Source organism: Rhinatrema bivittatum, chromosome 1, assembly GCF_901001135.1.
Source record: "Rhinatrema bivittatum chromosome 1, aRhiBiv1.1, whole genome shotgun sequence".
Lineage (NCBI taxonomy): Eukaryota > Metazoa > Chordata > Amphibia > Gymnophiona > Rhinatrematidae > Rhinatrema > Rhinatrema bivittatum.
In genome coordinates, this window is record NC_042615.1 from 690,777,993 (window position 1) to 690,802,294 (window position 24,302).

A 24,302-nucleotide genomic window follows, 5' to 3' on the forward strand; every position below is an offset into this window, starting at 1 on the left:
AAAATGGACAGACACCAATGTGAGTGAAGGCACATGTGAATGAAGGTAAAGGGAAGGGTGCATGGGTATAAAGGAAGAATATGATGTGGGAAACAAGAGGCAGGATAGGAAAAGAAGCTGGAGCTCTTAAAGTAGTCCTATAGCATTTAAAGGATCTTCAGCAAGCAGCTGGTCATTTACTCCTACCTAGAACAGGGGTGTATTTAGTTGAGATACAGCCAAGTAGCATGCACAAATGTCTCCTGAAAACTTGGTAGAATAAGAGTAAATTTCCTACTCAGAGGATGGCGGGTTCTTTGGGACCCACTTGTCCTACAGTACTGAAATAATTTTCTGCAGCATCAGTTTTTAGACTGAATAAAATGTTTGTCCATTAAATGTGGCCTTTTTCTGTGAGATTTTAAACATTCAGAAGTCCATATTCAAAAGCATTTAGCCGGCTAACTCAGAAGTTAGCCAGCTAAATGAATATTTGAGTACTTATCTGGCTAAATTCTAGCCGGCTAAGTTAGGGGCATTCCAGGGGCGTAACTGGGAGAAGTTAGGCCAAAGGTCTGGCTGGGCAAAGACCTGTCCTAAACGTATCCTCCTAACTTTAAGATAGCCGACCATATTCAATAGTGCAGCTGCACTATTGGATATACCTCCAAAGTTAGCCAGATAAGTCTATCTGGCTAACTTTGCTATCCGGACTGTGTCTGAATGTGAACCTCTCATTGCTTATTTTGGTCTCTGTGCCCACTGATAGGAGGCCTGATTCATTTAGAAATACCTCTATGGAAGTGGTTGAATATTCCAGGGTAATATGACCCAAACTGTACAACATGTTTCCTTGATTTTAAATACACTTAGCCTTCATCAGTTTTGTCCCCTGGTTCTAGCTTGCCATCTATCATGAATTTCTTCTGCCCTTTTTGTACAGTGCTAGTAGAATTAGTGTTACTCCTCTAGGGAACAATAGTTAAGTGTATATCCATGTGAAAACACAATCTGAATATTGCTGCCCTCAGTGTGGTAAAAGTGCAGATGAAGAGAGAGGGTCCACATGGAACATGTGCTGTTTCTGGCTATCCTCCCCCCTGATCTCTCACCAGCCGATCAATGTGACTGGCTACCTAATGTTTGCACTGATTGATAAGTGAGACTGGCATCACAAAACCTCCAGCATGACATCAAGTGAGAAATCCAGCCATGATAACCTTCTTATTTTAGGTGTTCTGTCTGCAAGAAAATGCTTTATGTCCTGGTCATGTCTATCTGTCTGTCCTGTCTGTGACTGCCCCATGGATGCCATACTTGGGGAGATGTTGTACCAGCAGAGACCGGGAAGGCAGCCAGGGCCGTGGAGCCATCACTTAGCAACTAAGTGTCCACGTTATCCAGGCTAGCAAGCTGCAGCGATGAAAAGTCTGTGCTGGCTGCCAGAACTTTGGAGCCAATGGTCAACTGCCAGAACCCTGGAGCAACAATTAGCTGAGCTTGGCACAGATACCACTAGAGGGCACTGTGGCAGGGAACAGCAGGAAATGTCAGCCAAAGCCTTGGAGCCTGGGGGTGACCACATATTGGTGGCCAGTCTAGACAGGGGAGCTGAGCCTGCTATGGAGAGAATGCCAATTACATCTGTACACCCCCCAAGGGTATAACACTTTCAACTTTATATATGGGGAGGACAGTTTTCAAAGTCATTCACTCTGGTAAATTGGCTTGACTGAAAAATGGCCACCTCTGCCTGACTACATTTATATGCCAGCTTCCACCACACATTTTAGCCAAACTGATGGGAGGCATTCCCTAGAGTGGGGAGAGGGCAGATTAGGGAAACATGCGTAGATTTTATTTTCCAGCAAATGTCCACAAAAATTGCAGATGCAAAGTTTGTGGGCACCTTATGCTTGTCATCCTTGAGGCAGTTTTCAAAGGGAAACTACCCACTCATTCTTTCTAGGCCATCTGGATGTGTTAAATGCTTTATTCCCCTTACAATTGTTTTTTTTATTCCTTTCAACCCCCTCAGTAACATTGTCATCCTCTTGATATAGAAGAGACCAAACCTGTACTCCATCTTCCAGATGTGGGGTTATCAGTGTCTTACATTATGATTAATAGAAACTCAAAAGCCATGTAGATTTTAATGTTACCCAACATATGCGGTGCCAATATATAGTACAAACACATAGAAAAAGAAATACACATGTAAATTAAGGGACATTTTGCTATAATTTGGGGGTTAGCATAGGAGAACTTGTTCCATCCTTGGCATTTCTTGAATTCTCTGCAGAGCCTCTTGGAAAACTGTGCTCGCATAAGGGCTGAGTCACAAAAGCACAGTAACCTGCACTACCATTAATATGGGTTACTGTGTACATTAATTGCCATGAGCCCCATTATTTCCAGAGGGGCTGATTCACTAAATAACATACAGTGTCCCATTGTTAACAGTAGCATGGGTTACCACGCTTTAGTGAATCAGCCACACAGTGAGTTCCTCATAGATCCAGCAGGGCAGCCAAGTATGCAACTCCAAAAGAAGGCACAGTTCATCTAACTCTGTTAATATATTGTTTCCTTTGTTAAACATTTATTGTTTAAAGAAGCAAACACTTCTTCTGAGCCATGTGACTATCAATATGATATTTTTTGTTATAAGTTATTCTGTAGTACAGACCTGATAAGGCTTGATTAAACTTTTTCAGGAGTATCATTGTTTTCTGCTACTCTACTGCTCAACTTCTAGTTCAATTGGAATTGGCGAGCAGTTCCTAAAAACTGATTGGTCTTGGTGAACATTGGGGAGCAGTAAGGAGATAGAAAATAGTAAGATAACAAAAATAATTTCCACCAAAGAGGTGAAGTACATGAAGAGGTAAGAATGTGTTTCACTTGCTCTGGGACTATAAAGCTGAGCAAGTAATGTAGATGGATAGACTGGATGGGCTGTACAGTTTTTATCACTTGTTATGTTCTGTTTCTATGATTTGTGTCAGATCTGTTTACATACAGTCTGCAACTAACAAGTGTTCTGTGTTTTTATGATTTCATTTCAGACCAGGATTCATTTCTCAGCAGCCAGCATCGAAGAAAGCCAAAGCCATCTGTTCCAGAAACACCATTGACAAATTTTTTAAGTAAAAAAAATGGAACATCTTGATACCTTTAAGAATCTGGCTAGGTTGAAATGCTTCTGTGGATATATATTGTTAATGCGTAGCCTTGTATATGTCAAAAAGGCATTAATAACGCCTTAAAATGACATAATTTTCTCTGCACTTAGAACATATTCTTTCCCTGCTAGAGCTTTATATCCTGCTGAGCTTGGGAGGGAGACCCACACTCCTTCATCAGCTTCTTGGTAAGCCAGCAACGAGGCATGTGAACAAAAACACAAAATTAATTTGTACTGATAAATTCTCACCATCTTCCAAGGGTTTGTACATATTATTGCTGTGCATATTCCAGGGAGCATTTCAGCCTAGCTGAGTGTTTTTTGAGTTGACTAAGGTGAAGAGCTTGTATAAGAGTGCATTTTTGTGTAGTCTAAGATGACTGATTTGGCTCCTTTGTGTTATTTCAGATAGATTATTGTAAAACACAAGGAAAAGACAATAAATGTGATAATTTGTCAACAGATACATGGCTATTATGCATGGTCAAGACCTGTTGGTTTTTTTTTTTGCATAGTGTGTACTGAAATGTAAAACAGTGAAACTTAAATGCTGTCTGAAAGATTTGCACATCAGATGACCCGATAAATGCTAATAGTAATAAAGGAAAGACGCTGATCCAAGCTTCTCCAATTCATACATCTTCCATCTTGGCTTCAGACTTTTTAGTGCTGGAAAAGGTTCAGTTGTTCAGTTTATTCTTTGATTGCACCTAAAGCCCCTTTTGAGGAAATACTTTGATTTTCCCATTTTGAATCAAATCCTGTTAAAAATGGCAAACCTTATACCAGTCTCTTATGCACATATTATGTCCTTGATAACATTTTTGTGATCACGAAAATATATTGTTAAAATTCATTAAGAAATGTTAATCATATTTATATGGAAAAATTACTTGTAAAGTAGAATTTTATATTGAAAATATTATATTTTTACATTAACTTTTGCCCAGATTGTTTCAAAGGGTTTATTTAAAATGTAATACTCCTTCAATAGAACTTATTGTTTCAAAGAAGGAATATAAATTTTATTGTGATAATAAAATGTGTTATATTTTATTCCATTCTCATGAATATGCTGTGTAGATCTGATTCCCTGGTCCACAGAATCAGCTCCTGTGGTTTGCTGGGGCTGGGGATGATGTGAAAGCAGCAATCACAGTCCACAGAAGGGAGATAGACCCATACTCAACAACAATACTTGCGGGATGACTTCTGAGTATATTTCTGCCAGATTCTAGATGACACCACAAATCATGGCTCAATACATGACTGAATACTGTTTCCCACAATACTGGATGAAATTCAGGGGCGGGGTGAAAGGAGGTTATCTTAGTGATAATTTTGAACAGCGGTGACTCTAACCCAGGTGGCAAAAGGAGTCAGAGAATGTGCTAGGGATTCCAAAGCGGAGGTGGCCATTCACAGTTACATCAAAGTACCTAGGAGCCACAGTGGTTGCAGCTGCAGTGGAGGTGAAGTGGAGGTGGAGTAGTAGCCTAGTAGTTAGAAGGACTAGGGGGCACTCCATGAAGATAGCAAGTAGCACATTTAAAACTAATCGGAGAAAATTCTTTTTCACGCAACGCACAATTAAGCTCTGGAATTTGTTGCCAGAGGATGTGGTTAGTGCAGTTAGTGTAGCTGGGTTTAAAAAAGGTTTATATAAGTTCATGGAGGAGAAGTCCATTAACTGTTATTAATCAGGAAGTCTTAGAGAATAGCCACTGCTATTACTGGCATCAGTAGCATGGGATCTACTTAGTGTTTGGGTACTTGCCAGGTACTTGTAGCCTGGATTGGCCTCTGTTGGAAACAGGATGTTGGGCTTCATGGATCCTTGGTCTGACCCAGCATGGCAATTTCTTATGTTTCTTATGTTCTTATGAGCAGTGGGCTATGAACCAGGATACAAATCCCACTGCTGCTTCTTGTGACTTTTGGCAAGCCACTTTACCCTCCATTGCCTCAGGTACAAGTTCAGATTGTAAGCCCTTTGCGGATAGGGAAATACCTACAGTACCTGAATGTAATCTGCTTTGAAGTGCTGAAAAGTGGAATATAAATCAAATAAATGTGTGTGACACAGAAACCAACAATTATTATATTAGGATCATTTAAAATAAAGTCTTCTGATTCCTCCATATTTTTTAGACTTTTAAATTTGTTTAGATGTACTTACAAATTCTGTCTTTGTCCAGTTGCGTATATTCATATCTTGTTTAATTGGGACTCTGTCTTGACTTCTCATGACTATATTCTATCTGTACACTTGTTATTTTTTTCCGCTCCTCTTTAATGGATATGGAGTTATGACATCTTTAAAGATGCATTAGCTTGAAAGGTGTACTGTTCCATGCCTGTCAGCTTTCCCAGGACTTATGTGCCATCAGTTTTGCTCCATTGTGGTTTAGATGGAGATTATCTTTTCTGTTCAAAAGCTATCTACTCCAATAGATTTTTCATTTCTTAAAAAAAAATTAAATCCTTCCTCCCTATGCCACCATATCATTCATACCCTGAGACCCTGTAGCTCTGTTTGTCTTACTGCACTTGGAACATAAGCCATTTTGGAGACTGCTAATATAAAGATCCTGGACTTAAAGTGAAATTTTAAATCTAAATTTTGCTTCCAGGACCTCTGTACTATATCTTTCTTTGTGCCTTGTACCCACACGGATCATGATCATCGACCTCTTCCCAGTACTTTCTAGAAGACTATATATGTCTCCTGAATTATGCTACCTTTACATCTGGTAGACAAGTTGTCATGCTTTCCTCCTAAACATGGAAAACCCAACAATATATATATACTTCTAATCATTGAATCTACTATTATTACTATCTGCCTTTTCCTACATGTTGCGTTCCTGTTCACCTCACCCCATTCACAGACCATTCCCTTTCCTATGCCTCTCATATCCTTCAGAGCGCCTTCCCATCCTTTTTCTATTGCCTCTCAAACCCTCCCCACCCCCTCCAAATCCTTCTCACCATCTCTTAACCCCTTTCCACCCTTCTGTACCCTCACACCCTTCCCAGCCCATCTACCCCACTCAACTGCCGAATCTCCACTTAATCTCTCCGCTCCCACTCTCTGTTCCCTAAGTCTCCACCCAATTTGAGTTCCCATTCTCCCCCTCCTATACCCTATCCAATCTGAGTCCCCATTCTTTGATTCTCTCCCCAAGTCACTGTTCTCTGAGGCCCTGCTTTCCCCTCATCCCCAAGTGCCTGTTCTCCCATCCAAACTCCAGTCTGAATCTCCACCCCCTCCCCCTGAATATCAGACCTTTCACGTCCTTCTCCATAGTGGTGGGAGGACATCACCAGCAGCCTGGTGCTCGCCCATTCCTCCTCCACATGGCTTAAACTACCGCAGGCAGCAGGTTGACCTGCTCAGTAGTCTGTATCTGTGAAGCATCACGCGGTTCAAACAACTGATGTATCTATTTATTTATTTATTTATCTTTAACTTTTATATACCGATGTTCCTGTAAGGATACATATCGTACTGGTTTACATGAAACTGAACTGTCGCCGAGGGGCGGATACAGTGAAACAAGTGGTACAATGAGCATGCGGAAACAAAAACATGTGGAACAAAAGCAATACATTATGATATAAAAATATAATAAAAGAGATAACTTGGTCTGCGGGTGCAAGAGGGATGCAACCACCGTGCATAGAAACATTTAACTTAGAAGGGATCATAGAGGGATTGAGTGACTTGTAGCTGTGTGACGGACCGTGGCTAGGTAAGGGGATTAATGTGGGCTTTGTCTCTTAGGGTAGACAGAGATCTGGGGCTGTATGGAATGTATGATGTATGAGCCGTGTGGGTGAGGCAGGGACAGGTGCAGTAGGAAGGTTGGCTTGGAAGTGCTGAGCATACCTGGGAATTTCTGAGTTCTGTCACCCTGCGATAAGTGACCTGCATAGACTTTCTATCTGCCCCCATTCTCCAGTATCTTTCCATTAATGTTTTCCTCTTCCTTATTCTGCATCTGCACCCCCCACCCCTCCCTCACCCCCTGCCCCCCCCCCCCACCACCACCACACTAGAGTCACCCTGAGTGGGAGGCGCCACCCCACTGAAGCAACATTTCCTGGAGGCCTTACCCCCCCCCCCCCCCCCCGCCACTATTGCTGATGATGATTTAGGACAGCCACAAGCAGGAAAAAATACTCCGCTGAGGTAGCCTAGCCAAGGCCTCACCCACTAATGCCGCAGGACAGCCATAAACCTGACTTCCTTGCTGTGTTGCCCCCCCAGCTGTGCTAGCATCACAAGCAGATCAGGTTCAAAACTTGCAGGCCAGCACTTTCTGCCTGCTGATCTCATGATGCATGAGATTGGCTTCTAGGAAGTGCTGGCCAATGAGTTTTGAACACGCTGACAGTGCCGACAGAGATGGAGCAGGGCTGTTGGTAGACGCAGGACTGCTCTTGCTGCTCTCCTGTTGGCTACCCACTACCAGATGGGGGGAGGGGTGCTCCAAAACGGGTGGCAAAGGAGGGGAAAACCATTTTTTTTGGTGGAGGAAGGGCCCTTTCTATCCTTTGAATCCCTTTAGTGATGTTAGTGCTAATTGGGGGTAAAACCGCACACATACATTTGAAATTGCAAGCATAGGTATGTGGTTTCCTCCCCTGCACTAAACACACAAGAACACCTTATTTTAACCTGGATAAAAGTGCATCCACCATGTCAGCCCATGTGTATTTTTAGTCAGAAGAGGGCAATTTTCTAACAGGCCAAGTTACCTGAGTAAATCACTTAAAAAGTCACTTTGAGGGCAATTTTCAATTACCCCAGAAATAAAGCTTTGCAGTTGCCTTGGGCATTGATGGGGTCCTTCATTTTCAGTTTAAGCTGATTTTCACCTATAAATTCCTGGATTTTTCCAAAGGTGACAATCTGTTTAAACAGATATTCATCCTAATTTTAAGCTGATTAAAAAGCTGCCACAGATGCAGCGTTTCAAGGCCTCCAGCCACTGCTAGAAGCCAGTGTAGGCCAAAGCACCTGCTGTGATTCCAGTCCGTCCGTCCCCCAGCCAAAGTACCTGCTGTCATGTGTTTTAAGCAGCCCTGTCCACTAGAAAAGGTTCCCTGGCCTGCACAAAAGCAGAATTGCAGTGCTGCAGAGCATGGGAGCCTCAGTATTGAGTCTCCACCACTAAAGATGAATCTGTTGCAATGTGGGGAGGGGTGGGAGGTAGGAAGGGGAGGATTCTCAGCGGCGGGGTGATGAGAGGGATATGGTAGGCAGGGGGCAGGAATAGATGGGGATGCTGCTGAGTGGGCAGGTGGGAGAATCTGCTTAAAATTTTATTGTCCTGGCTTTTGTTTTCCAAAATAAATTCCAATATTTACCTGGAAAAATAATGTCCTTTTATTCAACTGATTTTCACCTGTTTTTGTTCTTGGAAACTCTGATAAATTCCTGGGAAAAATTAAGAACAATAAAAAATGAAAATGAAGGCCCCTAGGCATTGTTACCCATCAAATATAATACAGCTGCGCTTCTGTAAAGGTTTTGAGGACTGTTGATATAGGAGACACTTTACACACATATTAGTTTTGTCCAAGAAATATAATACCTAGCAAATAATTGTAAAGTGTCTCAGTATTGGAGATATTCTTTACATTGGAGGGATTTGAGTTTGTGGTTGAATTGCTGTAAAGCAGCAGAATCACTGGCAGATGGTTTCCTTTGGAAAAGAAATGTGTGAGCTTCCTGCTCATGGCCCTTCCAGGTTTATCAGTGTTAATGTGTCCTTTTCCTGAACTTTGGTGGCTGCATCCTGAGCTTCTTATTTTTCTGGTATTTAAAGCTTGAATTTGAATCCTGAGTGTTCTCTCCATTTTAATTAAAAGTGAGGTAAACTCTTCCTTCTCTTTCTTCTAAGTTCAACAATGGGCTAAGGTGCATTATGTTTTCATCCTTATTTGCTCTCCCCTTGTGACCTGGATTGTTCTGCATTTATCTGACTATTGTTGAAGTGGGCTGGTCCCAAAAAATGTTCCCCCACAGAAATGCTGTTTTGCTCTTCTCTGGAATATGTAATTCTCGGTCAGTGTAAGTTTATTTTTGTCTTTAACTTCTTGTCTGTTTCCAGAAGGAGTGCGATATTAGGGGTGTGCATTTGGATTGACCGCATTAGTAAAACGCAACTCATATTTTTTTTTTACTTAAAAAATTGATTCGACATAAACGATCGGATTTCCCACATATCGAACATAGATATGTTCGATATGTGGGAAATCGCGATTGTTGAGCCAAAATAAAAATATAAACCCCCTCACCCTCCTTAATCCCCCCCCCGACTTACCACAACTCCCTGGTGATGGAGCGAGGAGTGAGGACGCCATTTCTGCAATCCTTGGCGAGAAGCATGTGACATCGGCGGCACGTCGAGTGACGCCGGCGTCACGTGATTCCCGGCTCGTTCGCGCCGGACGGCTCGTTCGGCCCAAAAAGAACTTTTGGCCAGCTTGGGGGGGCCTCCTGACCCCCCCAAGCTGGCCAAAAGTTCTTTTGGGCCGAACGAGCCGTCCGGCGCGAACGAGCCGGGAATCACGTGGCGCCGCGTCACTCAGACGCGACGTCACGTGATTCCCGGCAAGTTCGTGCCGGACGGCTCGTTCGGCCCAAAAAGAACTTTTGGCCAGCTTGAGGGGGTCAGGAGGCCCCCCCAAGCTGGCCAAAAGTTATTTTTGGGCCGAACGAGCCGTCCGGCGCGAACTTGCCGAGAATCACGTGACGTCGGCGTCACGTGATTCCCGGCTCGTTCACGCCGGACGGCTCGTTCGGCCCAAAAAGAACTTTTGGCCAGCTTGGGGGGGTCAGGAGGCCCCCCAAGCTGGCCAAAAGTTCTTTTTGGGCCGAACGAGCCGTCCGGCGCGAACGAGCCGGGAATCACGTGACGCCGCGTCACTCGACGTGCCACCGACGTCACATGCTTCTCGCCAAGGATTGCAGAAATGACGTCCTCACTCCTCGCTCGATCACCAGGGAGTTGTGGTAAGTCTGGGGGGGGGGATTAAGGAGGGTGAGGGGGTTTAAATTTTTTTTTTTGCACATATGTACATATACCCAACTCATTGGATTTTTTTTATGTCCATATTGGCCGCAAGTGGGACCCCCTTTCGGACATAAAAAATATGAACATAAAATTTTGCTCTGCACATCCCTATGCGATATCGTTAAAATTTCTTTTCAAGAGATATCTGCATATATTTTTTTTTTTCAGAAGACTGTGCTCACAAGTGGGTCTCGTGCCTGCTCAGGTTCTGAATGGATGGATTCTTCCAGAGCTTTGGGGGGGGGGGGGGGGAAACCCAAGTCCTTTCCCTGTTTCTGTGTGATGGTTCTCCTGCTGCCATGGCCCCACCGCTCCCCTTAGTTTCTTCTCTGCTGAGATCATTGGATGAAGATTTTTCTTCAGTATCCCTCATTGAGCTTCTTTTTTTGCCTTTTCTTCAGGTTTTAAAATTTTTTTTTTTTTTCGGCACTTCCATTGTTTTCATTCTATTGAACCAGCCTGTGTTTTTTTGTCTTTGCTGCATTCATATCAGGTGTTCACCGAACCAGGTTTCTCATCTCCTCAGTTGTCGTTCAGGAGAGAAAAATATCATCTTCATCTGTTTTCACCTCCTTGATTTTCCTCAGGCCTGTTCTCAAAGGGAAAGGGCTTACACTCAGTACTAGAGATAAATCTTTCTTTCTCTCTGTCACCCCAAATGCAGGTCCTGCATTGTGGGAAAGGATAACATCTAAAGTCGTAGGGGTTTTGTATCTTTTGTCCTAAGTGCCAATAAAAAAGCTGGATGCCATGATGATGTTCCAACATAAAATTTTGTAGAAGCTGTTCAATGTGATAAATATGTCTCTGAAAAACCATGAAGCAACTAAAAGTAGTGGATCTGTGAATCTGTGGTCCCTTAATCTCTCCCTCAGCCTCCCTTCTTACTCCTTGGATAGAATGTGAAACTGCCATAGGCAGCTAATGGTAAAGGATCCTCCTAGCCCATAAATGATTCCCCTGAAATTCCTGGATCCACTACTTGATCTTCAATTCTTTAATTCTCTCCTTCCTCTCTCATGTACCTTATGGGCACCTCTGCAGCTGCTTGCGAGAGCATCAGTCTGCTGACTTTTCCTCCTCGCTCCTCCTGAATATGATAGCAGTTGGGGATCCACTTCTTCAACCAATTGCTGGATTGGCAACGCAATCCCTCAACATGAGGGATACCCAGATAATAGTAAAATACCTCAACTCTTCACGTCTCTCTCTAGGATAGGAAGGTTGAATAAAACTTCCTCCCAACAAGAATCACAAAATGTGTTATGCCACTCAAAAAAAGAGAGAGAAGTTACCAACTAATGTGTGCATGGCAAAAAAATCTATTTTGTTTTGGTTTCATTTTGTTTTTCCATGTCATTTTCTTGTATTTTGTTTTGGTTTTAGTGTGCACTAAAATAACATGAATTAACGCCACAATTTGTCCCCATCCCAGTTGCCATGTTAAATTAAATCTTGTGCTATTTGATTCATAAAAAGCCCCCTGAGCTTTCTCTTAACCTCCCCAGACCTTCCTGTACCCTCTCCCAAATTCTCCCCTGCCCCCAAGCTTACTTGAATTAATAGTGCCAAAGATGGGCAGGAGCAATCCCCAGTCACTCCTGCCCTGCCGGTGTGACAAATCAAAATGGCGCTATCTGACCCAAGACTGTTACCATTGTGATGATCTGTAAAATACTATCCATTACAGTCTCAGGCAGAATCATCACAGGACTAAATGGCACTGCATATGGTTGAGAGGGAAGAGGATCCCTTTCATATGGTGCAATCAAGGAGGTTTCCCCTCCCACCAATGTCAGGGTCTGCCAGGAGGGTTCCCCCTCCAATGATATGCCCACAGGAAAGACCAAACTGGAGCTTACTTCCACTACTGTCATTACAGTGGGGAAGTTCTGGCACAGCAGAAGTAAGCTGCTGACGTCCTAGAGAGAGAGGTCAGGAGTAGGGTTGAGTGTTCTAGAGGCTCTTGGCCTGGTGCTGTGTATAACCAATCATTTCACCCAATCCTTCTGATGGCCCTGGTCTCAGTCTCTACTTTTGTTTTGCTTTATAGTTGATGTTTCCTACTAGGTACATTTAGAAGAAGATTTGAATAAATGAAGCATTTGTATAAAAACTGTAGCTGTCTCTTAGTTGGGGTTCTGGTTTTTCGTGCTACAGATAAGAAGCCATGGACATGATATTTCAGTTTCATCTGTCTGTAACCCCTGCTAAAGGCACATAAAATTTGAAAAAATAAAAATCCTTATGCTGGCTTTTTGTCAACCTGGCATCAGCTCTGTGGGTTCAGAAAACAATTTCAAATAAAATATTGGATTGGCCCTGGCTCAGAGAGCAATGATGTGTAATATTCTGCAGGATAGGAAAAGGAAAATGTTTCCCTCACCATAGAATCTGAACGCTCTTTCTCAGACCTTCTTCAGAATTCCTCTTCTTGGTCAAACCCACACCCTGGGATTCACAAAAGTAGTCGCACACAGTACAGTATAGATCCTACTAAATAATCAAACAGACAGCCTTGGGTAAAACAATCTCAATTCCTTATAGCAGCACAGCCTTTCGATCTTCAGCAGTTACAAGAAAATAGAAAAGGAAAAACACCTCCAGTCTGACCATATGACAAAGCCAGGCATACTCACTTCTAGCCCTGAGTCCATCAGTCCAAGCTGTCTCCTAGGGGAAATTGTTCTGATAACCAAGGATGTCCATTCTTCCTCATTGTGCACTGGAATAAGCTACTGGACCTTTGTACCTAGATGTAGGCCTCTGACCCATTGGCATCCATTTTAAAGAGAAGCCTTACTGGACTAGCAGAACCAATAAAGGATATCCCCAGAACCCTGAATGGGTCCAGTCCCTTTGGTCTAGAATACGAATATTCCTAGAATCTCATCCACATGCAAACTCACACTTATGTGCACATGGGCCATACTCCCTCTAGTGCAGGGGTGGCCAACTCCGGTCCTCTGGTGACCATGCATGCAAATCTATCTCATGCATATTCATTGTGGATATCCTGAAAACCTGGCCTGTTTGTAGCTCTCGAGGACCAGAGGTGGCCATCCCTGCTCTAGAGGTTAAACCCCTCAACACAATACTTCAAGGAATAAGAAGATAAGTACCATCTTGTTCTACACAACTATCTACCCATGAATAATAATACTAGAGGTTAAGTATGAATTTGGGAAAAAGTGAAGTATACAATTACGAGTAGCTTATGGACCAGAATTTGGGGACCTGAGCCACATGTTTGTTTGTAAAGAAAACATAAAAAGAAAACATAGATATCTCTGCTTCCTCCCCGTTTTTCCTTCCCATGTATAATCTGCTCAGATTCAAGAAACTTTATTGGCATGTCAAGCTGTAGATGTGTTTCTTTTCTCCCCTCCCCCGCTCCATCCTCTACCACTTCACTCTGCACTTCGAATGTGCGGTGCCAGCAGGTTCCACGAGACTACCGGGTCCCATGCATTCAAACTGTCAGAGTGAGGTTGGCCGGCAGAGAAGATGCAGCATGAAGCGCTGTTCTGCCTGTGGGAAGAAAAAAATAAAAATACAATTGAAGAAGAGTGGATCATGGGAAAGGGGGTAAGGAGAAGGATTGCCTGGAGAGAAGGGAAAGATCCCCCCCCCCTTCCTAATGCCCACCCATGACACTGAGTCTGGCACCATGTCCCACCCAGCCTGGTAGATCTGGGCCTGGATTCCTCTCACTGCGGTGCACATTGCTGTGGTGCAAGACAGAGAGCTGGCATCTTTAGTTAGATTGTTTAAAATTAGAATAAATTATGGAAAAACTACAGATATTTTTATTAAAATATAAATACTGAACAATACAGCCAGGAAAAGTGAAAAAAAAAATATATATATAATGAAAGTAAGAAGAAAACCAAATTTTTGAGTTACCAGCTGCCGATGCAAAGCTTTGTCCCAATCATAGCTTGCACCAACCTTATGCTGTGTGAAAGCAAAGTGTTTCTATTTTGCAATGTTTGCAGTGGCTTGCAATCATAACAAAAAGAAGATATGTATTAATATGAAGCAAATTATTTAATCTGGCTGGGAACCATTATTGCTCTGAGTAATTATTTATAGAATGTAATCAGCGTACATGTCACTGTACAAGGCAGTTCACATTACAATCTGAGTCTGAGCAGTGGGAGGTGACGTTGCTCACCCAGAGTCACATTCAGGCCGATGCAGTATCGGCACGTGTAAAACGGGCACTCAATCATGAGCAACCGCTCTCTTAACGCGCCAATCCACCTCTCCGATTTAATATTTAAATGGGCTGCCATGGTAAAAAGGGAGCACTAGGGGAAATTGTGCGTTCCTAGCGTCTCCTCAGCATCAGGCGCCCAAGAGAGGTGGCTTTCAGTGCAAGTTGGGGGAAAAAGAAACTCAATTTTATGAGCCTCCGTTTTCCTAACCTGACCACTGGTGACTTTTTTTTTCCATTCTCCTTTTTTCAGTTCCTCTGAGTTAATATCGCCACAATATTAAGTAGAAGGAACTACAAAAAAAAAGCATTATTATATTTCTTCTTATCCGTTAATTTTTGGGGGTTCCTCAAGAATTAATGCCTGCTCGGGGACAGGAGTTAATTTTTGAGAGCACAAATGTGCGCATTGCACAAACCTTTTTTTTTTTTTTGCATCGGGGGAGGGGCAGGGGGTAACAGCTAATAGCCTCATCAACATGAATTTACATGTGATGAGTGCTATTAGCTATGTGCTGGTTTGGACACGTGTTTTGGATGTGCTAATCACCTTATTGCCTGAGGGGTTTTGATCGCACGTCTAAAACGTGCATCCAAGTGCATGTAAAGCCATGCGCACGTCCAAGCACACTATATTGCACTATATTGCATCAGCCTGACACTGTGGTGGAGGAGCAACCTAATGGGTAGAGCAATGGGCTGGAAGCCAAGGTTGAAGTCAAGTCAAGTTCTCCCTGTGCCTCAGGTGTCCACATTGACTGTATATTCTTTAGGAAAGGGACTTATTCTGAATACCTATTACCATTGTATAGTGCTGCACACATCTGGTAGCACTATAAAAATTATTATTATAGGGAAAAAGAGCCACTGCCTGCAGCATCACAGTTCTGTGCTCTAAGTACTATATAATACTGCCAGCTCCCTCACTACTGAACATTAAACACCAGTAAACAAATTACATCAGAGTTTAGCAAGCAGATGATCCCAATTTGCTGGAAATTCATGTTATATTCCTCCCTCCAGTGTACCACCAGCTACTGTTGCAGGAGTGGCCTGAAAGTGTAGAGCAAAGTACTTCTCTGGCTTTAGCTAACCCGTTTTTGCCTTTGTGAGAGAAAAACCACAACAGCCAGCTTACCCCAGGTGAGAGTCAGGTCAACAGCCTGCAGCATGACCCCCACCCTGGGGCTGTCAAAGGTGGTCCTGCCTTCATAAATTCCTGCGTTGTGCAGCCTAGGCAGGACTCTGTCTGTGCAGTGCTGTACCTATGTACAGTATGATATTTAAGGACCTATGTTTTCAGTTTTTATTTTATTTTGCCTGAATTTTCAATATTATAACAAAAAAAAGTCAGTGGAAAAATGACTTTGACATAGCACACATTTGTTTTAACATTGAAATTCCTGGGCAAAATAAAATAAAAACTGAAAACGAAGGTCCCTAGTGAAATGCTAGGCTGTGTCTGCAGAGCTATGTGCTTCTATCTGAATGGGATATTTCGAGATGTGCATTTGATATGAGCTCGACTGGCCGATGCACCTGATTTTATAAATATTCTGCTTTTCAGGCGTAGCTGCACCTGATGACTGGTGCTGTTTTGAGGCGCTGTTTCTTTAAGACAGTCCAGGTGTAAGTTGAAACCAAATGCCTATAAAAGAGCAAGACATGAAAGGGTGGAGTACTGGAACCTGCTGTGTGTTAATAGCTGGCAGGTCGTCAGAGACTTTTCTCTTTGCCTTGGAGCAAGATATTATTTGGGTCGCAGGTGTGTCCCTGAAGGTCTGAGGCTGAAAAGTGAGGACTGTACTCTCGTGAAGGGGAGCTTCACACGGCTTCCTTAATGGGCTATGACTGCAAGCCTTAAAGAGGTAAACATGTTCTTTCAGGACTTTTTCACTTTGATTTGAGCCGTCCTGGCATGGAATTGCCTTGACAGATCGTGCCAGTGACTTTGGTGTTGCACTGGATGTTTTAAGATGTAATGCGCCGTATGTGCGTGAGCCCTGGCCATGCCTCTTCACATTCAGCGATGGACTGTATATTTCAGCAGCGCTTTGCACGCGTAAGAGCGGGACTTTCATACTCCGCATGGGGCTGCGTGAGCGCGCGCCTAGAGCTCTGCATAGGCGGAGAATGCCAAGTCTTGCCTAGCCGGGAGACCTCGTTCACTCTGTGCTGGTTTCCTGCAGATCTAGGTGGGAAGATAAAGGATCGGAGAAGGCAAGAAGAGTTCCTGCACGAGGCAGAGCTGCGATGAAGGGGCTCAGCCACCTCAAGGGAGTGAGCAACCTCAAGGGGCTGCTACCGAGCCCCAGAGGAAAGGAAAATGAAAGCAACCATGAGATCTGTAAGTCTGCCTGCCTGGGAGGGGAGGGTGACTTCCGACAGAAGGAAGGGAGGGGCGGGAGGGGAATGCACTTACCATCTGTAAGTGGACCGGCTAGAAAGTGTTCTTTGTTTCTTTTCTGGACTCCTTGGTCCCTTTAATGATGTCAAATTTTGCCAGCGGAATAGATCAGACACCATTTTTCTCTTCGAAGTAGCTGCATTGGCCCTGGAGAGCAGTGGATTCTTTGCGAGCTGTGACAATTCTAAGATTGGTCCCATTGTAAACAGTAACCAAAGATGATCTATAGAAGTGACCAAGCATACATAGTGTATGTCCTTTCATGAGCTAGCAATGCCTACCTGGACAGACACCCTCATATGATCTTTGGATCATTCTTAGGCTGGTACAACAAAAAGGTCATCCTCACCTGCAAAGACTCCAGCCTCTTAACGAGAGAGAGATTTGATTGGCATCAAGGGAAAAGTGTAGTTTGTGTGTAAGATTTGAAACACTTTATTAAGGTGGTATTTAAGACCCAGGGCCACCTGATGCTATTTAGGTGCTGGACTCCTGCTTTTGTGTCTTAAATGGCACACCCAGTTTACCATTTGCCTATTTATTGCATGTTTTGTGATCTTGTTTACCCATCTATGATATCATACCTCTATTTACTTATTTATCCTGTTTGTGGCACCTTATTGAATTAGGCTGTTGTACCCCACCCTGGGTGAATAATTAAGAAAGTTGGGTGATACGTCATTATAAATAAATACTGTATTAAAGCAGTTTTAGATTTGTTTTGCCCAGTCTTACAGCTTTTTTGGATCTGGCCTCAAGTGGACTAAGGCATCGTAAGCTTTAGTTCACAACTATCTGGGATTTTCCCCCCATTCTGTAAGCTCCTGCCCCCAGCCCAGTGACAGTTCTTGGCTAGGGGCTCCCCCCAGAATCTGATATACGTACACCTTAACTGCAGCCACTAGGTGGCACTGTTCAGCGATAGCTCCCTCCTCCTTCCACTCCCGCTCTCTCCCCCAAGGGGCTGTGAGCATTGCAATCCTAGCTGACCCACCAAACAGAAGCTGGGCCCAGAAAGCAAGCAAAGGTCTCCAACGTAGCAGTGCACATCACTTAGCCACTGGGTGGCCCATTAAAAATTAAAGTATGCAGTTAAACCATTAAGATCATCGTTTTTTGTTTTTGTTTTTTAATATTTTATATTATATGCATAGCAGCTTTCTCTTACTCCCCTCTAGAACTCTGATACAATGATCCTTTATTCATAGCTACCCAGGATTCTTCCCACCCACCCCCAGTACAATCCCCTGTTTTATTCCCTCTTCCCAATCACTGTGGCAACATTCCTCATTAGGGGAGGGGGGGGGGGGGGGGGGTCACACATGACAACTCCCTTCAGAATCCAGTATGGTACATCTGTAGGTGTGGCTGTTGAATTACAGCCAAGTTTCCCTTCCCCTAGGGCAGGAAACACTACCTCCTCACGGTTTCCAACCTTGATAGCCCCATGAGCTGGGATCTAGGACATGAACTTGGATCTACCATGTGTCAGCACAGCACTGCTGCTGGAATATTAAGTTGCAGAAGCATTGCCTAGAGTATTTGGGGCAGATACTTCTTTGGCACCCCCCAATATATAATTTTAAAATTTCCTAAACTGATAAAATATTTCAAAACAGCAGACACATCAAATAACACTCAATAATTTAAACTAATAAGGATTTTAAAAATCTCCCACTCTCCATATCTGTCTTCCTAAGATTGTTGTAGACTAGGGGCACGCATACACACACACACACACACACACAATATGCGCCCTCTCTATCATACACACACATACATGCTTGGTGAGAGACAGAGGGAGCATGTGTGTGTGTGTATTTGAGACACACACATACACACACTTTCTCTGTACCTCTCACACACAGATACTTCCTCTGTCTCTCACACACAGACATGCTTCCTCCATTTCTCTCTGACACACACACATGCTTCCTCTGTGTCACACGCAAACACACATACACCCACATGCTTCCTCCTTCTCTATCTGTCTCTCACATGCACACATGCAGACAAAAACTGAACTGGAAACCACAAGCCAGATTCTGTATGCAGTGCAACAATGGAAAAGCAGAAAATCATTATTCCTCAAAACAATACAATGAAGAAATATAAATCAATCAGAATAGTAAAACCATACTAAAAAATATACATTTCAAAACAGCTGATGAATAGAATAATATTCAAGAATTAGAAGCTCCTGTTCAAATTTTTTTTAATTTCCTAAACATCGATAAAATATTTCAAAACAGCAGACATCAAATAACACCTAGTAATTAAAATTAATAAGGATTTAAAAAATCCCCCACTCTCCATACCTGTCACCCTGAGATTGTCATGAACTGGGAGTACACACACACACACACACACACACACACAATATGCTCCCTCTGTCTCTCACACACATACATGCTTGGTGAGAGACAGAGGGAGCTTGAGTGTGTGTGTATGAAAGAGTCAGACACGTTTCCTCCGTCTCTCTCTCACACAAACACGCTTCCTCCGTATCTCTCAATTACAATTCCTATCTCACGCACACACACACACACACATGCTTCCTCTCTCTCACCCCCATCCCCACCCCCGCACACAAGCACTCTCTCCTACCCACACACAGGCATCCTCTCACACATATGTACCCACAAGCACCCTCTCACACAGGCATCCTCCCTTACACACACACACCCACACCCACATACCCTCATACACACTCTGGCACTTACTCTCACAGGGCCAGTCTCTTCCTTCTTCCGATGCCGGCAACACCGCAGGGCCTCTTCTTCTGCCACCAGCTCCAGGAAATGCCGGCGGCAATGCTGGGCCTGTTCTTTGCCCCCATGCCGGCTCCAGGAAATGCCAGCAGTGCCACTGGCCTCTGCCATTGCAAGTCCTTGCTTTTGCTGGCAGGGTTTCCCCTGCCACGTCACTGTTCCGCGCCACCACAGAACCTTCCTGCTGGCAGCAATGGCAACCCTCCCCCTGTTACCACCTGAGGCAGACCATCCTCCCTTATTACGCCTCTGTTAAGTTGGCATTCTACTTTTTTTTGTTGTTGTTGTTCCTCAGCTGATATTAGTGTTTAGGATCCCCTTATATTTACTCACTCCCATCATGATGAATTCAAATGAGTGAACACTGCTGAGCTGTTCCTCAAATCCCATGCAGATACACTTTTTTTTTTTTTAAGCAGGGACTTGGCTCTTAATAAAAGTTGCACACAGTTTATTCTGGAAGTGTATGAAAATATAAGAAACTTTAAAAAAACAGGACAAAAAAAGGAGACCTGAGAAAGAGAACCAAAACAGGAAACAACTGTCTTTTCCAAGAAAAGACAGACTGATATTTTCAGGAATTGAGCTTGGCCTGCTGTTGTCAGCATGTTTGCGGATAGTAGTAGTAACCGTGTTCAGCCTCTGATCATCCATGCCCAAAACAGCAGAGTCTATCCGTTCTGGCAACAAAGCCTTATAAGGTTAAAGACATAGGTGTGTCTTGTCTGTTAGAATGACTTCACTGCTTGCCATGAATTAAAAAATGTGTCCTTTAACTATGAAAGTAACAGAAGATATTGGTTGGACCAGAAGTTATGCTTGTCATAAAATGTTCTGAATGTTAATGGATCATTTCTTGGCCAAGATCAAGTGTAGTGTCCCGCTAACCTCTGAGGTATGCTTTAGTTCACAATGGTCCCTTCTCAGCTTTAAGGCTAAGTTTGAATGCTGCTGAATATGAGGAGAGGGTGAAAGGGGTGGTTATTGCCCTACCACCTGACCCCACTGAGGACATGCTGATGTAATGACCATTGACAAAGCAAGATGCTGGAAAATATATTAGTATGGTTAGTGGTGCAATGGAAAAATAGTGTTCTTGAATACAGGTTACAACACCCGTAAAAATCATCATTCGAGTTCATTTAATCATGAAACTTTGCTGTGGTCTGTCCCCTTTCTCTGCTATAGTGTTACAAAATGAGACGGATTTTCAGAACGCCGCTAAAAAGAATGATGTGACGACCATGGAAACGCTGTTTGAGAAGCGTGTTAACATAAATGCTAAAATAATGTAAGTGTAACATGCAGCTGAAACCAGTTCACAGTGTAAGGAAGGTAAATGCATCCATTGTATTCAAGCTGAAGGCTGATGAAAGCAGCAGTTTCTTTACAGGACACATTGTGAAAGATTGCTTTACCCATTGTTACTTGACAGGCTGATACCAAAACAGATGCAGCTCAGTGATTAATGTGTGGTCTTCTTAATCTTGTGATTCCTGTGTTTAGCATGCAACCATGTGAAAATCAGCATTCAGCCAAGCCTCATTCAGTTTTCATAATGTATTATAAGGATGTACACAGGAAAAAGTTTCATTTCACGATTTTTCATTCACTTTGAGTTCCAGGTTACTTTATTTTGTTATGTTTATGGCATTAACGTCAATGTGGGACGCAATGCATCCTATTTTGTTCTCTGACATTGGGGTTTTCCATCCAAGTTTTATCAGACTTGCATTCAGGCATCAGCCGCAGAGGCAACAGCACACCAGGGCACCAAAGTGGGGTAAGAGAGGAGGAATAGTGGCATCAGTATGCGACGGCATCATGAGAAGGGCAAAGCAGCAGAAACGATAGCATGACGAGTCCAAGGTACCTCGAGAGAAGCCAAAGGCAACAACACCGTTGGCATAAACACCCCAAGATAGGAGTAAAGCAGCACAAACAGTGGCATAAATGCCTCAAGGCTCCTTGAGTGATGCAAAGGACACCAACAATTGTGCCACAAACACCCCAAAGCATAGATGAGGTATAAATCGGGAAAGAAGAATGGCATCAACACCCCAAGGCACCAGCACAGCGACATCAACACAGCAAGGTACTGAGCCAGGAGCGAGGCAGGGCAAGAGGAGCAGGCTTGGCAGCAACAACACAGCAAGGTGCAGAGGGCATAAAGTGCGAGCAGCAGTTCGCGGTAGCTGTGAGCTCAGTTCTTCTGCCATTTGTGTGGAAATTTATGGAAACCCAGTAGAGGGAGGTTTATCTTAATGAAGACCAATGTTTCCACCAATTCTGGTACCAACAGCGCATAATGTGGATTCATGATGTTTCCTGCCATTAAGAATACACATTCATTAGGCATGCTGATTGGTGGGCAGGACAGGAAATTCTGGGTGACATTGGGGAGGTCTGATCAAAGCACCCATGACTTTTGTAAATGACACTGCATGCCACTGATCCAGTACTTTTCCTCTACGAAATTTGTGCAGAGGTCTCCTTTGCTGGAGGTGGAGGATAGAAGTCTCTGCTGCCAACTGCTGAAGTAATGGCTATTGTCAGGAAATCCCGTCCTGCAGTGGTCATAGTAGGGGGGGTAGCAGGAAAACAGTCGGAGAGGAAGTGGTAGTTGAGGGTGTGCTTTTGATTCTGACAGTTTTTTATTCTTTCTTTCCTATCTGTACTGCTCCTCTTCTTGCACTTATATTCCTATATTCTAGCCTCCTGCTTCCCCTTCCATTAAGTCAAAGTGTAAGACAGGAGGGTGATATTCCCTTTTACCCATGGGTCACAAAGGATGGTCAGCATATATGAATCCAGATGGTTGAGGGGTTTGAGCCTGTTTTGCAGTTGCAGAAGTACACAACCACCAACCTCTCTGATGCTATTCCCTGCTCCTGCCAGAAATCCTGAAACCTCCAGACACTGACTGTGGGGACAACTTCAGCCAGAATGACTGTTGAACTTAGGGCCTCTGTGGCATCCGTGAAAAGCTTCAGGACAAGCACCACATAAATCGTGTGGAAACAATACTGATACTACAGGGAGGCATGCCATACTGATCTCAGCATCCACAGGCAACTCATAAAGGGGTGTCTGATGCTCCACAAACCTCTGCATCATAAGGCAGATGGAATTCCACCAGCTATCTACATCTTCAAGGTGAATAAGAAGTGTCTCCACTGCTTTTTGTTTCTGCTGTAGCTGCTGTCCAGCCTTCATGCTCTGGTTAAATACTCTGCTGTGGTTACTGCAATTCTCTATCAGATTCCACAGAACAGAGCTACTGCCTTCCTTGCCACCCAACCTTATGGCATCCCATACTGTTTGGTTAAGCAAGTATGCAAAGCATTGGATCCCCTTGTAGCCCAAACACACACATTCTCTTAATAAGAAATCCCACGATTGGAATGAACTGTATAGAAGCACGTGGTATTTAAAAATTTAAACAATCACAACACTATGAAACTTTATCATATATGTTTAAGGACCATCATACCACCCACAGTGCTCACAAGTAAAACCTGCGTCTTATGCACTTTCACGGGGTCACATTTAATCAATTGGTCCAGATGGAAGGCATCAAAATTCAATTTTGTGTACTTTTTTTGAAATTTTTTTAATTCTAGAATTAACCAGGCAGGGAGATGGTGTCGGCGTTCGAAAAATTGATGGACCTTCGGCACCTTGTATGAAATTCGTTTGCTTATATCCCCGCTAAAGATATGGGGATGTGCTGGATCAGGAGAGTTTGAATACGGATGTCTCTGAAGCAGCTTGTGTGGCGAAACGCGCGTGTCGGACAAGTTACCCCGACAGCTACGGGATAAGCAACCCCGATAACCCAGAAACAAGGGAAGTCGCCTTTTTAATATATATATTTAAAAAAATTTCAAAAAAAGTACACAAAATTGAATTTTGATGCCTTCCATCTGGACCAATTGATTAAATGTGACCCCGTGAAAGTGCATAAGACGCAGGTTTTACTTGTGAGCACTGTGGGTGGTATGATGGTCCTTAAACATATATGATAAAGTTTCATAGCGTTGTGATTGTTTAAATTTTTAAATACCACGTGCTTCTATACAATCCCCTTGTAGCCCCCCAATGGCTGGATCATGTTGCTGTCAATGCTTATAATGAAAAAACAAAACAAAACAGAAATGGTCCTATCTTTCCAGCCTAACCATCCTTCCGTCATCCCCTATTTGCCTCTAAGACATGGTCTGAGGCATAGCTTTCATCCATCGCCCTGTTGTGAAGCACAGCCCACATGTAACCTGTTGTACCCCTGCTGGAGCTGCTACCTGACCCTGCCTTGGCCAGCTGCCATGTCTGAAAGGTAGGCATGCATAGCTTCTGGGTGGCCCAGATGTCACTGCTGTATTGGATTCTACTCTCCTCCACCTTGGCCAGTGCGCCTGCATCTAGGCATGGCCCTGAGTATACAGGGTGTGGATCACCCTCTTACTAACCCATTGTCCTGGAGGGCATGTCGTAATTGGGAGCTAAGAGAAGGAGCAGTCCCTTGTATCCCACATTCTCAACCACTTGAAAGGGCTGATTATCTAGAACAATCATTTTCCCAATGCACCATGTCGCCATCTCCAGTGCTGCCTGTCTCTTGCCCCAGGACAGTGGTGTGGAACACCATCCC

The 24,302-nt window shown here is 43.6% G+C and overlaps 2 protein-coding genes across 7 annotated transcripts in view; both read left to right on the forward strand.

The window, feature by feature from the left end:
• The window catches only part of POLK (DNA polymerase kappa), a 215,302-nt gene extending 210,521 nt beyond the window's left edge, over window positions 1–4,781 (forward strand). For all 4 annotated transcript variants that reach the window (XM_029575127.1, XM_029575146.1, XM_029575117.1 and 1 more), the window contains one exon: window positions 3,048–4,781. In XM_029575127.1, coding sequence (XP_029430987.1) covers window positions 3,048–3,132 — 85 coding nt within the window. In that variant the 3' untranslated portion in view covers window positions 3,133–4,781. The remainder of the gene's footprint in view (window positions 1–3,047) is intronic.
• Window positions 4,782–16,174: 11,393 nt separating this feature from the next.
• Window positions 16,175–24,302, forward strand: part of ANKDD1B (ankyrin repeat and death domain containing 1B) — a 90,585-nt gene continuing 82,457 nt past the window's right edge. For 2 of the 3 annotated variants that reach the window (XM_029575183.1, XM_029575186.1), the window contains exons 1-2: window positions 16,175–16,341; window positions 16,663–16,820. In XM_029575183.1, the coding sequence (XP_029431043.1) occupies window positions 16,800–16,820 (21 nt within the window). In that variant the 5' untranslated portion in view covers window positions 16,175–16,341; window positions 16,663–16,799. Of the gene's footprint in view, window positions 16,342–16,662; window positions 16,821–20,839; window positions 20,943–24,302 lie in introns of all 3 variants that reach the window. The other variant, XM_029575194.1, reaches the window with a different exon arrangement.